Raw genomic sequence first — 16,287 nt, 5'->3', positions numbered from 1 at the left:
CTCATTGATCGCCAGTGTTGATTCGGCTGATCTGGCTGGCTAGACGGGTGTCCCCCTCCTCCCTCACCGATCCATGTGCATCCCTCCCGAAGCTCGGTCCAAGAGGAGGGCCTCGGTCCAGAGGAGAGGACCGGGACCCAGAGCACACTGGGATGTAGAATTCATGGCCTGAGACGTTCCCTGGTGGCCTGGCCCTGGGGTCTGGTCTCTCCCCTGTGGCCACACCCAGGTGCTCTCAAGTGGCTCTAAGTATAACCCATGAGCTCAGCCACCTCCCCCAGGAAGGCAAGAACTGCTGTCCCTGCAGCCTGGGAAGTCCCTTCAGAGGGACCATTATTGAAAGGCCGGCTCAGCAGATCTGCAGGGATCAAATCCACAGCCTGAATCATGGGGTCATGCCCAACAGGCCCAGGCTGGGGGTGGAAGTGGCTCGGGCCAGTACCTTTTGTCCCTGGAAGACACTCTGCAGTGGGGCCACCTCACAGGCCTGGTGGGCTCCAAACACCTTGCACATGGAGCATGTGGGCATCTCACACGTGAGGCAGTAGATGTTGATCTTCTCGTCTTCATGCTCCTTGCACATGGGGTGGCTGCCCTTCTGCAGGGGCCTACTGAAGTGGAAGAGTCACAAGTCTTAAGGCAGGGGTCCCGAGTCTCTGCCTCCTCCCGCAGCTCCAATCACAGCTCCACCTCAGATCTATGACCCAAGTTCTCAGTGGTTAGATGTCCTTAATCCTTTTTGTTTAATCCTCCGGGGACCCAGGACCGGGGAAGCCAATGACACCAAGGCTGTCTCTGTAGACGAGGGCTCAAACCCTGGTGATGGAGTTGGCCTGGACACGGGAAGGGTGGTAGAATCTCAAAGTCATCAGATCTAGAGACATTTTCAAGAAGAGGAAACTGGGCCTCAGAAAGGTGAATGGACTTGCCCAAGGTCGCTCAGCAAGTCAGGGTTGGGGAGGCTAAAGCTCATTTGCTCTAATTATAGTCACCATAGCTCTCGGTTTCTGCAGGCTGGGCTCTGAGTGAAGCAATTTATTCTCATGGCCTCACTGAATTCTATATTTAACCCACCAGACTGTAACCTCCATTAAAGCAGGGAAACTTGCCTATTCTCTTCACTCCTGAATCTGCCGTGTACAGTGCCTTGCACAGAGGAGAGAGTAGATAAGCAAGCATGCCAGGAGGGTGTCCCGAGGCTCAGAGAAGAAAGCAGTGTGTGTGCCCCAAGTCACACAGCCATTCCACGGGCAGCTCAGGGCTGTCCAACAGCCCAGCACAAGCCTGACTTCTAGTCCAGAGATTGTTTCCAGGGTCTAGTCTCTTCCTTCTCTTTCTTCCCAAACATCCATTCTTGGAATGTCTTTCTCCCTTTTTCTCTCTCTTCACTCAGGGTCTCTGGCATGTTATTTGTGCCTCTCAGGAAATTGGTTACTTCGTACCCGAAATTCATTTGAGGAGAGTCTAGCTCTTACCTCTCCAGCTAGACTACGCACTCATTTAGAGTCAACACTGTGTCTGTGCTACCTCTGATTTCCCAGCCCCTAACATAGCAGGCACCTCCCAAGCCCGGGCTTCCGCATCTGGGTTTGAATCCATATTGTCCTGAATGTATTCATTCTGTGACCTTGGACAAGTGCTTTCACTTCTCTGAGCTTTGGTTTCCTCCCAGAGCTACTGGGATCGTGACAGGAGTTGTCTGTAATGAATGTGTAGTGCCTGGCACAGGGCAGACCCCCCACCAAGGGCAGCTATCATGGTCCTCCAACTATGCAGCAAGGCCTCGAAGGGTTCAAACACAGCATGATCTTCACAGGTCAACACTGGGTGGGCTAATATTTTGGTGCAATGTTGATTTTATTATGATTATAATGATCAAAAATATATTTGCATTTTTGCAGTGTTGAGCCCTAGCAATGTGAGAGACAATAGCAGTTAGAAGTATTCATCATGGAACACTCCCTCTCGGCTTCACCACTTGCAAGCTGAGTGGCTTTGAACAAATCTCTGAACCTCTCTGAGCCCCCTCATTGTAAAATGAGGGTAAGAATGTCTTACAGGATTATTGTAAGACTTAAATAGTGATAATGCATGGGACATACTTCCTACAGAGCCTACACACAGTAGGTGCTCAATAAATACACAATAGCAGTTAGAAGTATTCATCATGGAACACTCCCTCTCGGCTTCACCACTTGCAAGCTGAGTGGCCTTGAACAAATCTCTGAACCTCTCTGAGCCCCCTCATTGTAAAATGAGGGTAAGAATGTCTTACAGGATTATTGTAAGAATTAAATAGTGATAATGCATGGGACATACTTCATACAGAGCCTACACACAGTAGGTGCTCAATAAATATTTGATATTTGTAACATTTCCCATCAAAATGCTATACAGTCACAAAACAAATCTTACTGTTCCTTCTGCAAGCAGGGGAAATGAAGGCCCAAAGACTTACCCAGGATCCTACAATGCATTAGTAACAGTCAGACCAGCAAACAGAGTACCCCAGGCCTGTTCTTTTCTCACTAGGACTGCTCTATCACCTTTCCTTGGGCAGGACACTGCCTGTAGGACCATAGGGCTGTGAGGTCAGCAGCCGGGAAGCCTTGTCAGGATGTCCTGATTTGTAAAGATCTCCCTGGTAGCTGTGACTCTTTCCAATTTGAGGCCCAACACTGCACAACCTCTACCACTCACACATTCTGCCTGAGAAAGAACTGCTATTCTAAAATTAGGGAGACATAGAGCTCCATCACTGGTCCCACTCCCAGCTCTTACTCTTTCCAGCTGGGCAACCTTGGGCAACTGACTTCACCTCTTTGAACCTCAGCTTCTTCATCTGTGAAATAGTCATGCCTGCTCCACAGGGGTGTTGTGAAGCAGCAAGAAGAATCATTCCCAGCCCTAACCTGTTTGGCTCAGTGGATAGAGTGTTGGCCTGCAGACCAAAGGGTCCCAGGTTTGATTCCAGTCAAGGGCATGTACCTTGGTTGCGGCCACATTCCCAGTAGGGGGATGTGTAGGAGGCAGCTGAATTGATGTTTCTAACTCTCTATCCCTCTCCCTTCTTCTCTGTAAAAAATAAATAAAATATATTTTTTTAAAAAGAAAAAAAAGAAGCATTCCCAGTGCCTGGTGCTGTGCTTCCCAGCACATGGGACCTTAGCTGTTGCTATCATTATAGAGCAATGATTTCAACCTTTTTCATACATATATATTTTTAGAGAGAGAGGAAGGGAGAGGGATAGTGAGATGGAAACTGCCTCCTGCCTGCCCCCCATTGGGAATCGAGCCCAAACCAGGAATCGAATGGGGAACCTCTTGGTTCATAGGTAGATACTCAACCACTGAGCTACCTGGCTGGGTGATTTCAACCTTTTTCATCTCATGGCACATACAACTTAATTACTAAAATTCTGTGGCACATCAAAAATATATATTTTTTGACAATCTGACCAAAAAAAAGGTATAATTTTGATTCCTTAACACCAGATGGCTATTGTTGTGTTGGCTGTTGTCATCTTTTATTTGACAATCTAAGGGAAAAGAGGTCAGTGCCCCTGACTAAGTAGTCAGGTACTGCATGTTTAAAAATTCGTGTGGCACATCAGTGTGCCAGGGCACACCAGTTAAAAATCGCTGCTATAGAGAGACTGACTATGTTCTCACTGGGCGCTTTCTCTGCTTATCAGGGCCACTTAGCTGGCCCTAGTGCCTCTCTCTGTCCCTCTCACAGCTTGTCTTGCCTCTGGTTCCTACCGTATCTTTCAGGAGGACAGCCTGGGCCCCTTCCCATTCGCTGAGTGACACGGAGAACCAGGGTTGGGGGAGAGAGTAAGCCTCTGTTCCTGCCTGAGGGCGAGGGACACGCTCTCTGGACTGGCTAGTTAGCTCGTCCACCCAGGGGACTGGATCCGGAGCAGATGAAGGAGGAAGGAGCCTGGGAGAGCTGGGCACAGAGCGGCTAGGGCAGGAGGCCGGCCTCCCAGCAGCGGGCGAACTGACCTTGAGCACTCCTGCTTGTAGATGTCAATGATGTTCTCCACCAGCAGATTCCTCTGGAGGCCATACACTCCGTGGCGGTCCATGATCACCTCATGGCGGCAGGTCGGGCAGCGGAAACGGCCTCCAGACATGGACATCGAGCCACCCCGGCTGGACCAGTAGGGGTTTGCGGCCTGTGGGTGGCAAGGGCAGAGGTGAGGCCTGGGCTCCCTCCTCAGCCCCTGCCCTTTCTAATCTCCAGGTTATCCTCCACACTGCTTACCCCAACCATTCTCTTGTCAAATCATGAACTGCAGTCCCCTGTCCTGAGATGAGAGACAGCTCACTTACACAGGGAGCACCTGGTAAGCACTGAGCCACCAGCAGGTTTGAGAGTCAGCAGGCCTGGGTTCAAGTCACGGTTATTGTCCGAGTGACTTTGGGCAAGCAACCTTATCCCTCCACGCCTCAGTTTGCCCATTCATCAAATGGGCATTTTAATTAGAGCTAGTGATTAGGGCCGCTACTTTAAAGATAAAATAGTGAGAGGACATTTATCACGTGCTTCTGGGAAACCTTGAGTCCTGCCTCCCAGCCAGGACATCCATTCTCATTCCTTTTCAGGAGAGGAAGCCCCTCCTGCCCTATATCTGAGGGCACAGCTCTAAAGGGAAAATGCCTCTGCTGCTCAGTGCCTCCCACCCTCCCTCCTCCTAGAGCTCTGGGCCCCCTTCCACCAGGGAGCTGGCTCCAGCCCCCGGGTCTGGTTTCTTTCTCCTCTCCCCTGCTTCCCCCACTTATCACTGTGGCATTTGACTCCTGATTGAAGAGTCAACTGCATGCTCAGGACAGAGGTGGCGGGTGGCAGAGCTGCCAGCAGGGTGGGGAGGGGAAACATGCGTCATGGAAATGGAATTGGGCAGCCAGAGCCACCGCCCCAGCCCCCTCAGCCCAGTCCAGAGGCCTTTGCAGGGGAAAGAACCTGCCCGGCCCTGGCTTAGGAGCGTCCTGGGCTAAGAGAGAGGAGCTTTCATCACAGGAAAGCTGAGGAGCCCCCTAAGCCCCCAGGACTAGGCCATGCCCAGCACTGACCTGGAAGATGTCGTTGGCACACTTCCGGCAGAGGTTGTGCTGACATGGCAAGATGACCACCGGCTTGGTAAACATCTCCAGGCAGATGGGACAGATCAGCTGCTTCTCCAGGTTCTCCAGGGGGTTCCCATCCTGGATCAGGCTTGATTTATAATCCATACTGTCCAGCAGTGCGGGGCCCACCTGGCTGCTTCCTTTACCTGCCTCGCTCTAAGCAGACCTGGGGTCTTGCCTTTGTCACAAAACACCCGCCCGGAGCCTCTTGACCTTCTTCTCCTGGCGCCCAAATTCTGTCTTAGTCTGAGGCCCCTCTGATATTTATAGCGGGACCCTGGTCACATGAGCCCCAGGAGGGGACCAGCTGAGCATTCCGGTGCCAGCACGGCTGGCGGGGCTTGAGTTTCCTCCAGGCCTGCAAGAGCGGCCTCTCAAATCACATGTGGGGATGAGCAATCACTGTTCCCCTGAGATGGGGGTCGTAAACAAGAACAGCTTGTTCGTGGGCAGACTTGGGGGAGGACTGGGAAACAGAGTTTCCTCCAGAAATTAGTCTCCTCTCGCATCAGGCTGGTGAGCCAGGGATGGGACCCAGAGAAGGGGCCACTGGGATTTTCAGGGTTAAGAGCCAGGGCCCCCTCACCGACCATAATCAGGTCCATTCCTCCTCTGGAGTCCTGGGCGGCTCCCAGGATAGGGGCAGGGCAGCCCCTCTCTGAGCCCATCCCTCTGCCTCAGATCTGAGGTGTGTGGGGAGGGACATGGAACTTCCATGCCCTCTCCAGGGGCACTCTTCTCCTGAAAGGGGGCAGAAATAGAATGTTGGGGGACCAGCTAGTATTGTAAGAAATATTAATCATGCTGATAACTGTGATTGTTTTATTCTGATTAAAGAAGGCACATTATAACTTGGCTGGCAGCTGCACTCAGGACCTGGGAGCTTCACCTGGAAATGCAGCCCACCCTGCCCATTTGGAGCTGCCTATTATCATGGAAAGATTAACAATTTTTTAAAATATATTTTTTTATTGATTTCAGAGAGGAAGGGAGAGGGAGAGAGAGAAAAACATCAATGATGAGAGAGAATCATTGATTGGCTGCCTCCTGCATGCCCCCTACTGGGGATTGAGCCCACAATCCGGCATGTGCCCTTGACTAGAATCAAACCCGGGACCCTTCAGTCTGCAGGCCAACTCTCTATCCCCTGAGCCAAACCAGCTAGAGCAAGATGAACAATTTTGTTGTAGAAGTCAGAGCCAGGAACCTGAATCATTAAGATCCCCCAGCCCTTTTTGCATACCTGCAGGCCTTCGCAAATCTCCAGGCTGCTTACCTGTTAACTGCCCATTTGGCCTACCCTTTGGCTATTTCCCCAGGAAACCCCAGCCCTTGCCTATCACTAAGCCCCTCTGCATATATGTAAAAAGACCATTTGCCCGTTTGCCTACTTTCCTTTGTACTTCTACCTGTATAAGCAGCTGGCTTATGGGGGGGCTGCAGAGCAGATTTTTGTGGATGACCTGCTACTCCCATATTGCTGGCAGTATTGGAATAAACGCTCATATATGGTTTAACCCTGTCTCTGCTGAATTGGCTTGAGTAGTGACAGGCAGCATGGACCCACTGTTTGTCCGGTTACACTCCCAGGACCTCCACCTGTTCATAAATCTGGAAGCTCTCCAAACCCCATCCTCTTGGGTTTTTATGGAAGCTTTATTATGTAAGTACATTGATTAAATCATTAACAATTGGTGATTAGGTCAACCTCCAGCTCCCTTCCTCTGCCCAGAGTGGGAGGTAGAGGGGACTGAAAGTTCCAACCCTCTAATCACATGGTGGGTTCTCCTGGCAACCAGCCCCCGTGCTTTGGTGCTTCCAAGTCAAGCCACCTCATTCACATCACAAAACACACCTCCATCACTCTCAGCACTTGGGAAATGCCAAGGGTTTAGGGAGCTGTGAGCCAGAAACATGGCAAAGACCAAACACATATTTCTTATTATAAATCACAACATCACAAATCCTCATTCCACAGATGAGGAAACTCAGGCACAGAAAAGTAAAATAACTTGTATGAGGTCACACAGCTTGCAAGAAGTGGCTCTAGGACATGAACCCAGATATGCTTGACTCAGGAGCTCAACAGTGCCAGCTTCTTCCTTGCTCACACGACCTCAGTTTTGTTCAGTCTTGCAACCAAGACAGGACAAGTCTCAGGAAGAAATCAGTTCCCTGAGAAGGACAAAGAAGGACTAGAGAAAGCAATGGTGTCATTGTGTGGCCAGGTTACCCACCCCTAGAACTGCCCACTTCTTGGTTATTTGATATAACTTACCAAATGTCATCATAGTATGATTATTCTGTTACTTGCAGCAGAGAACACTCTATATACATTCATGATTCCAACTATTACATGTTAATGATCCTCAAATCTCAGATTCCAGTTCATACTGCTCTCTCACGTAAACTGAAGATTTTTTGGAGCTCTCTACTGGGATGTCCCAATAGCACCTCAAACTCATCATGTCCCAAGCAGAACACACCATCTCCCCCCACACTAAGCTCCTCCTCCCCTTTTTCTTGTTTCATGTCTCAGGACCGATACACCCATTTGCACAGACCAGGTGTCTGGGAGCCATCCTGGAGCTCCCCTCTCTCCCACTGCACTCAGTCAATCTCAGCATCAAGCATGGGTCCATCTTTATATCTCACTTATCATCCTCCCATCTGTGAGTCTGACTCTCCCTTGGACTTTGAAGACATTAAGGGCAAAAACTGCCTCTATTCATCTCTTTACCTCCAGTGCCTGGCACATAATAGACACTTAACAAATGTTTCTTAAATGGGTGAACAAGTGAACATGTGAATCACACAAGGGAGCAGCAGGGTCACTGTCAGACTTGGGGGAGATCAAGGTACTTGACCGTGTGTGTGTGTGTGTGTGTGTGTGTGTGTGTGTGTTGTCTGAGATGGTGCAGCCAGTGGAGAGGAAGTACTGGAAGATTGAGGAGAGGGTGATGGAGTAAATTCTGAAGCCTTCGGAAGAAGAAGGACAATCTGACTGTTGAGATGGGAGGATAAGAGAGAGGAAAAGATGGAGGTGAGAATCAGAGATGTTGGAAAGTTGAGAGAAAGGTGCTCATGTTGACGACTTCAGTCCAGAGATTTGAGGTCAACTTTTGAGGCAGAGGCAGGGAGAAGGGTAGCATGAGTGGGTGGTGGAAAAAGTTTGGACCAGACAGTGTGAAACACAGGAGGAAGTGCCCTGGGGGTGGGAGGACTGTCTGGAAGCAGAAGAGCCTCGCTGATGTTTCCAAACATGCATTTGCCAGTTGTGAGGAGCCATTCACATGATTCTGTTGACTCTCCAGCCACACTTGGCAGCCCAGGTGCAAAAGCCAAGCAAATGGACAGTGGGATCAACTCCAGCCTGGGAGCTGGCAAGGCTGGCACTGCTGAAAGTCAAGGGGTGGGAAAGGGAAATTCCCACATGGGCCATGCTGGGCATCAAAACATGTCCTGTCATTTAATCCTCACAACAGTCCTGCAAGGGAGGTATTATGATCTTCGTTTTTCCCAGGAGGAAACGAGATTCAGAGAATTAATGGCTTGGCCAAAGTCACAACTGGCAGAGCTGAACTGGGGTTCACATCCAAGGTAGCCTGACTCCTAAACCTGTACTCCTTACACTGAAGCATTTATTGAGTGCTTATTGCATTCCAGGCACTGTGCAAAGCTTTTTCCATTCATCCTCTTGTTCGGTCCTCAAAATAGCTCAGTGAGACAGGGCTGGTCATGATTTTCCCTGTTTTATAGCTGAGCTACAGAAGCTCAGAGAGGTTAAGTTACTTGGCCAAAGTCCCCCAGCCAGTGAGTGACAGAGCCAGCATCAGAAGCAGGAAGTTATAAACCAGTATCATTACCAGTTATTAGAACATTCTATCAAATTATAGACGGACAGATGAAGAGACAAATTCAGAATCTCAGTGGTATGTCTGAGCCTAAAGCTTTTAACTACTACATCTTACTGCTTCCTTTTCTGCAAGTCTTATTTATTCATTGTACTGTTTATTAGTAAAACTTTCAACCATACAAAAGTAGAGAGAATAGTATAATGAACTCATGTTACCAAACCCAGCTTTCACCCTTAATGTTTCCTCAATCTTATTTTATCTATAATTCCCCACACATACTTCTTTTTTTCTCGAATATTTTAAAGCCAGTCATAGTCATTAAGTCATTTCACTCATAAATGCTTCAGTAAGCATTTCCAACTGATAATCATTGACTTGCATAATCACCATGCCATTATCATACCTAGTAAAAATAACAATTATTTTCCCCCCTCCCCCAAGAGTTTATTTGAGCCAAACTGACACCATATGCCAGGAAGCAAGATCTCAAATGCTCTGGAGAATAACAGTTTTGCAGTTTCTTTTTTAATTTGTATTTTATTAATTTTTCAAATGCTCTGGAGAATAACAGTTTTGCAGTTTCTTTTTTTCTTTTTTAATTTGTATTTTATTGATTTTTTAAGAGAGAAAGGGGAGAGAGAGAGAGAGGGAGAGAGAGAAAGAAACAGAGATTTGTTGTTCCACTTATTGAGAGAGAGAGAGAGAGAGAGAGAGAGGAACAGTGATTTGTTGTTCCACTTATGTATGTATTCCTTGGTTTATTCTTGTATATGCCCTGACCAGGGCATATAAAACCTTGGCATATCAGGACAATGTTCTAACCAACTGAGCTATCTGGCCAGGGCACAATAATTTGGTTTATTCTTGTATATGCCCTGACCAGGGATCAAACCCTCAACCTTGGCATATCAGGACAACTTTCTAACGAACTGAGCTATCTGGCCAGGGCACAATAATTTATTTTTTTTTAATTTTTTATTGATTTCAGAGAGGAAGGGAGAGATAGAAACATCAATGATGAGAGAGAATCATGGATCCGCTGCCTCCTGCACACCCCACACTGGGGATCAAGCCCATAACCTGGGCATATGCCCTGACTGGGAATCGAACCGTGACCTCCTGGTTCATAGGTCAACACTCAACTAGTGAGCCACACCGGCTGGGCAATAATTTCTTAATATTATCTAAATCCCAAAGCATTTCCAGAGATTGTTGATTGTTTCACATATCTTTTACAGTTAGTTTGCCAAATCTGATCCAAATAAGGTCTGAGACAGGGCATATTGTTGATTTTGTCTCATCAGTCTCTTTTAATCTATAACAATCACCTTCCCTCCCATCCTTCTATGCCATTGATTTGTCAGAGAATGATTCTGGGCATTGTGATCCCCATTTTGACATATCAGGAACTGAAGTTCAGAAAGGTTAAGTGACTTGTGGAACATCACACAGCTAAGAGAAAGACTTCTTATTTGCTACTGTCCCAAAAAGTCTGTTACTAATGGGAGGAGCTTTACTGTCTGAGACAGGTCTCAGCTGATTAAGGGGGCAGGAAAAGCAGCAGGGAAAATGGTCTGGCTTAGCAAGGAAAAGAGAGAGATGGAAGGTAACAGCAATTACAGTACAGCATTATTTTTTGATTTAATGCTTGCAAGTGGCTGGGCATCCTGGCACTATTTCAGTCAGTTGTCACAACAAACATGAGTAAGTCATACTTATCTCCACTTTAGAGCTAAGGAAACTGAGGCACAGATTGGCATATGGAGTTGCCCAAGTCTCACGGCTAGTGTAGGCAGAGCTGGAATAAGCCGATTTAACCCCAAAGTCTATCCCCAAAGTCTATGTTCTTTTTGATTGTCACTAGAGAGGGGACTTTTTAGAAACCTGAGATCTTGAGGCCTCTTGGTTGGGGGAAAGAACCATGGCCTGGGGCCTGGACACCTGGGCTCCATCTTTAGCTCTGCCAAAGACCAGCAATGTGATGCCCGGCAAGCCACACCCACCTTCAGTTTCTTCATCTGCCAAATGGAGCAACTGAAAGAGATGATCCCTGAGTGTCCTTCCCCGTCCCCAGCGGCAGGGTTCTTGGAGGAGCTCTTCCCCGTAATGACACAGGCCTGGGGGATGTGCTGCAGGAGAGGAACCACACTCCGTCTCCCCTTTCATTTCCGCATAGCTTGGGCTTGCTTACATGTTTTCTTGGTACATCATGGTGTTCCTTTCCACATGTGTGCTGTTCTCCCTCCAGGCCCCATGACCTCCCTCAGAGGGTGGGGCCCACTGTGCCTCTTCCTCTGGATTTCCCCTCGAGCCTCTTCGGTGCCTCAGAAAGGTGGGGGGAGATCTTATTTCCTTATAGTTTGAGATCAAAGTCATCCTCATAGAAGAATCAGCCCTAATCAAGAGATCAAACCAATAGGTCATTTGATCCAGAGGCTAAAGCCACAGCAGTTGGCAGAAGTAGGTCCATGGGGTCTGGGACATGATGTCGTGCCCCTGATGCCAGGGCAAAGTCCCCTGGGCCTGGCCCATATGCCATGGAAGGAGAACATAGAGTCCTGGGACTCAGCACTCAGGACTGGAAGCCCCACAGGCCTCCTCTCTCTGTCCCCTGGTCTAGACAATTGTTGTGGACAGCTTCAAGGGCTCTGGGGAATAGATGGCCTTAGAGAATGGGACTGTCCAGGGAACATGGGGTGTCAACAGGATCTGGAGGGGGCTCTACAAGGATGATCCTGAAATAGAGTATTGAAAGTGCTTTATAGACTGAGATATAATAAACCATTGCCATAAGGCCCCGAGAGTGCAAAGCAACAACAAAGAGGCTGCCCAGGTACTAATGAGTTCAAGTTTAGGCTCCTCTACATAACAGTTCTGTTACCTTGGGAAGGTTACCTAACTGTGTCTCAGTTTCCTCATCTATAAATGAGAGTTGGCTAGAGTAATGATATCTCTGGACCTTTCTAGCCCTGAGAGTCTTGGGTTTTGAGTGACTGCCCCCAACACTCTATCCCTTGCAGAAAATTGATGGTAGAGGTGGGAGTCCACTTGCCCAGGCACATGGCACATATCTGGCACATGACGGACACTCAGGAAACATTGTTGCTAATATTTTCACAGTCAGACCAGCCGGCATGGCTCAGTAGTTGAGCGTTGACCTATGAACCAGGAGGTTGAGGTTCGATTCCCAGTCTGGGCACAGGCCTGAGTTTCTAGCTCAATCCCCAGTGTGGAGCGTGCATTCCCAGTCTGGGCACAGGCCTGAGTTTCTAGCTCAGTCCCCAGTGTGGAGCGTGCAGGAGGCAGCCAAATGATGATTATCTCTCATCATTGATGTTTCTCTTTCTCTCTTCTCTCTTCTCTCTCTCTTCTCTCTTCTCTCTCTCTCTCTCTCTCTCTCTCTCTCTCTCTCTCTCTCTCCCCCCCCCCCCACTTCTTCTTTGAAATAAATAAAATATATTTAAAAAGATATTTTTCACACTCAGGGGAATAATACAGGCTGGCATTTACTAAACAGTTACTATGGATAACTCCATGACCTGTGTATTAGCTATTGCTGCATAATAGATTTCCCAAAACTTAGCAGCTTAAAACAATAATAAACATTTATGATCTCATCCCATTTCTGTGGGCCGCTCGGTTCAGTATCTCCAAGGAGGTTGTAGTGAAGATGTTGCCTGGGGCTGCAGGCAGTTCGTCTCAAGGCTTCACTTCCAAGGTGGCTTACTCACATGGTGGGCAGTTGGTGGGAAGCATCAGTTCCTCAGCACATGAACCTCTCCACAGAGCTGCTTGAGCATCCTCATAGCAGGTGGCTGGAGAGTGACCCAAAAAAGCAAGACAGAAGTGGCAATGTCTTTTATGACCTAGCCTCAGACACCACACACTATCACTCCCATTGTATTCTATTGGTTACATAGAACAACCCTGATACAGTGTGGAGGAGAGCACACAGGAGCATGAATAACAGGAAGCAAGAATTATTGAGGTCCATCTTGGAGGCCAGCTATCACAATCTGCCCTAAGTGTTTTAGAGCTATTGATTTATTTATTAATTCATGAGGTCAATATTTCTTTCTTAAATATGTTTTTTATTGATTTTTAGAGAGACAGGAAGGAAGTGAGATAGAGGGACAAAAACATCAATGAGAGAGAAACATATTCAAACAGCTGCCTCCTGCACGCCCACCACTGGGGATCAAGCCCACAACCAGGGCATGTGCCCTGACCGGGAATCAAACCCGTGACCTCCTGGTTCCTGGGTCCATGCTCAACCACTGAGCTACACTGGCTGGGCGATATTTCTATCATCCTTATTTTATAGATTGAGCCACAAAGATATTAGGTAATTTGGCTAAGGTTAAATTTTTAGGAAATGGGCATTGTTATGAACTGAATTGTGTCTCCCCAAAATGTTGAAGCTCTAAATCCTAATGAGATGGTATTTGGAGATGGGGGCCTTTGGAGGTAACTCGGTGATAAGGTCATGACGTAGGGCCCTCATCTGATGGGACTAGTGTCCTTAGAGACACAAGAGAGCCTACTCTCTCTCTCTTCGTGCACATTTGCTGAGGAAAGGCCATGTGAGCACACAGGAGGTGACAACCATGTGCAAGCCAAGAGAAAAAGGCTAAGAATGAAACCTGCCAGCACCTTGACCTTGGACTTCCAGCCCCCAGAACTGTGAGAAATAAGTTCCTGTTGTTTAAGCCTCAAGCCTGTAGTATTTTGTTATGACAGCCTGAGCAGACTAAGACAGGCCTTGAACTCAGAGAGTTGGGTATCTTAGCTCTCACTCTTAAACTTTCCTTCCCTCTACGGCCCTAAGAACAGTGGTCCTGACTCAGCTGTCTGGCCCCTGGGCTCTGGAGAGAGACTCTTAATAACATGGGGCCAGTCAGCACCGGAAAACCTGGAAAAGAAACTGGATGCCCAGCTGGCGAGGCTCAGTGATCGAGCGTCCACCTGTGAACCAGGAGGTCACGGTTTGATTCCCGGTCATGGCACATGCCTGGGTTGGGGGCTCGATCCCCAGTGTGGGGCGTGCAGAAGGCAGCTTATCAATGATTCTCTTTCATCATTGATTTTCTATCTCTCTCTCCCTTACCCTTTCCCTCTGAAATCAATAAAAATATATTTCAAAAACACAAAAGAAACTGGAGGAAGCCTCATGGCAAACTCAAAGCCTGGGCTCAGTACTGACCCAGAGGTTCAGGTGCTTGTATCCTAGAGAGATAGTCTTGGGGGCCAGCTGCCCACTCCACCTGGCCTGCTATTCCCCACCCCCACCAGCTTGAACCTCAGGTTTGCCACCACACACACACACACACACACACTGGATGATCCAGATCATAAGCAGTAAGCAGGAGGAAAACAAACTATATTTAAACTGGCAGTTGCTCCATACACAAAGCTAAAAGACAAGTGACCCTTGGGAGAAAACAGTAGAAACACTGGTAAAGACCAAGTGTCAAGCCCCACAATACACTAAAATTTTAAAAACAAGCAAAGGATACAGAAAAGGAGATTCACAAAAAAGAATAAATGCCAGTGCCTCCTCCCCCCAAAACAAAAACAAAGGTGCTTGTCCTCACTAATGTTAAAAAATCTCATTAAAACCACAATAAGATCTGATTTTTCTTCTATCAGATTGACAAAAATACGAAACAGTAATAATAGCCAAGGTTGGTGAAGGTGTAGGGCAATGGACACTGCTACTACACTTGACCTTGGGAGGGTGCAATTTGACAAAATCAAAATGTAAAATATTAATACATGTGCCTTAGTAGTTGTATTCTGAGAAATCTATCTTATCAAAAAACTAGAGCCCTGGCCGGTGTGGTTTAGTTGGTTGGGCATCATCCCATGCACCAAAAGGTTGCTGGTTTGATCCCAGTCAGGGCATATGCCTGGGATGCAGGCTCGATCCAGAGTAGGAGGCATGCAGGAGGCAGCTGATCAATGTTTCTCTTTCCCTCTCCTTTCCTCTCTCTTTCTAAAAATCAATAAAAATATATTTAAGTATATATATATATATTTATTTTTTTAAACTAGAAATATGACAGAAAGAAATAGCTAGCTAGATATTCAGATATATAGATTATTTATTTTTATAATTTTAAAAAATTTTCAATTACAGTTGACATACCATATTATATTAGTTTCAGGTGTACAACATAGATCTATTCACATACAAAGATGTTTTTTGCAATATTGTTTGTAGTAGCAAAACCCTGGAAACAACCCCAACATCCATCAGTGGAACAAATAAATCGTCCTGTGGTCACATAGTGAATACTATAAAACAATGAGAATGAGTAAATATTGCCACATGCAACAACATAGATGAATCTCATAAAGAATGTTGAACAAAACTGTACGTATTATGTAATTCTGTCATTATAAAGTTCACAAAAAACTCACACTAACCTAAGCTGGTAGAAGTCAGGATCCTGTTAACTCAGTAGGGAGCTGGAAGGGGGAAGAAGCGGGACTCTGGGCTTGCTGGTAATGATCTGTTCTCTTTAAAATACATACTTTTTTTTTTTTTTTATTGATTTCAGAAAGGAAGGGAGAGGAAGAGAGAGATAGAAATGTCAATGATGAGAGAATCATTGATTGGCTGCCTCCCGCACCCCCAACTGGGGATTGACTCTGCTGCAACTCGGGCATGTGTCTTGACCAGGAATTGAACCATGCATGACCTCCTGGCTCATAAGTTGACGTTCAACTACTGAACCACACCAGCTGGGCAATAATGATCTGTTCTTGACTTGGGTTCGAGTTTTGCAGGCATATCACTTTGTGAAAATGCCTTGAACTGTGCACTTATGAATCGTGCCCTGTTCTGAATGCATATTACACTTAAAGAAAAAGTTTACTAAAAAATAAAGCAAAAATGTACCCCAATAAGCATTCCAACTGTCTATAGCAGTGGTTCTCAACCTTGGCTGCACATTAGAATCACCTGGGAATCTTTTTAAAATCCTGATTTCTGGGCCTCATCCTCCGGAAATTCTGTTTCTTTGTTACTAATGTTGTGGCCTCACTCCACAACAGATGTGTGTATGTAAATAAATTTATATATTAAAAATTTTGTACTGGCATAGAAAATGGCTGGGAAAAATCCCCATGTTAAAAGTCACTGTTTTTGCCTGGTTGGTTTGGCTCAGTGGATAGAGCGTCGGCCTGCAGACTGAAGGGTCCCAGGTTTGATGCCAGCCAAGGGCACATGCCTGGGTTGTGGGCTTGATCCCCAGTAGGGGGCGTGCAGGAGGCAGCCAATCAATGATTCTCT

At 47.0% G+C, this 16,287-nt stretch overlaps 1 protein-coding gene across 1 annotated transcript in view; it reads right to left on the bottom strand.

Annotated features, from left to right (window-relative positions):
* The window catches only part of TRIM63 (tripartite motif containing 63, E3 ubiquitin protein ligase), a 42,067-nt gene that overhangs the window by 9,251 nt on the left and 16,529 nt on the right, over window positions 1-16,287 (bottom strand). Inside the window, exons 3-5 of the mRNA XM_005875261.2 lie at window positions 5,080-5,874; window positions 4,009-4,181; window positions 443-611 (exon numbers count right to left, since the gene is read on the bottom strand). Coding sequence (XP_005875323.2) covers window positions 443-611; window positions 4,009-4,181; window positions 5,080-5,238 — 501 coding nt within the window. The 5' untranslated portion in view covers window positions 5,239-5,874. The remainder of the gene's footprint in view (window positions 1-442; window positions 612-4,008; window positions 4,182-5,079; window positions 5,875-16,287) is intronic.

Source organism: Myotis brandtii, unplaced genomic scaffold, assembly GCF_000412655.1.
Source record: "Myotis brandtii unplaced genomic scaffold, ASM41265v1 scaffold456, whole genome shotgun sequence".
Classification (NCBI taxonomy): domain Eukaryota; kingdom Metazoa; phylum Chordata; class Mammalia; order Chiroptera; family Vespertilionidae; genus Myotis; species Myotis brandtii.
The sequence above is the reverse complement of the archived record's forward strand: the minus strand, read 5'-3'. Positions and strand labels throughout refer to the sequence as shown.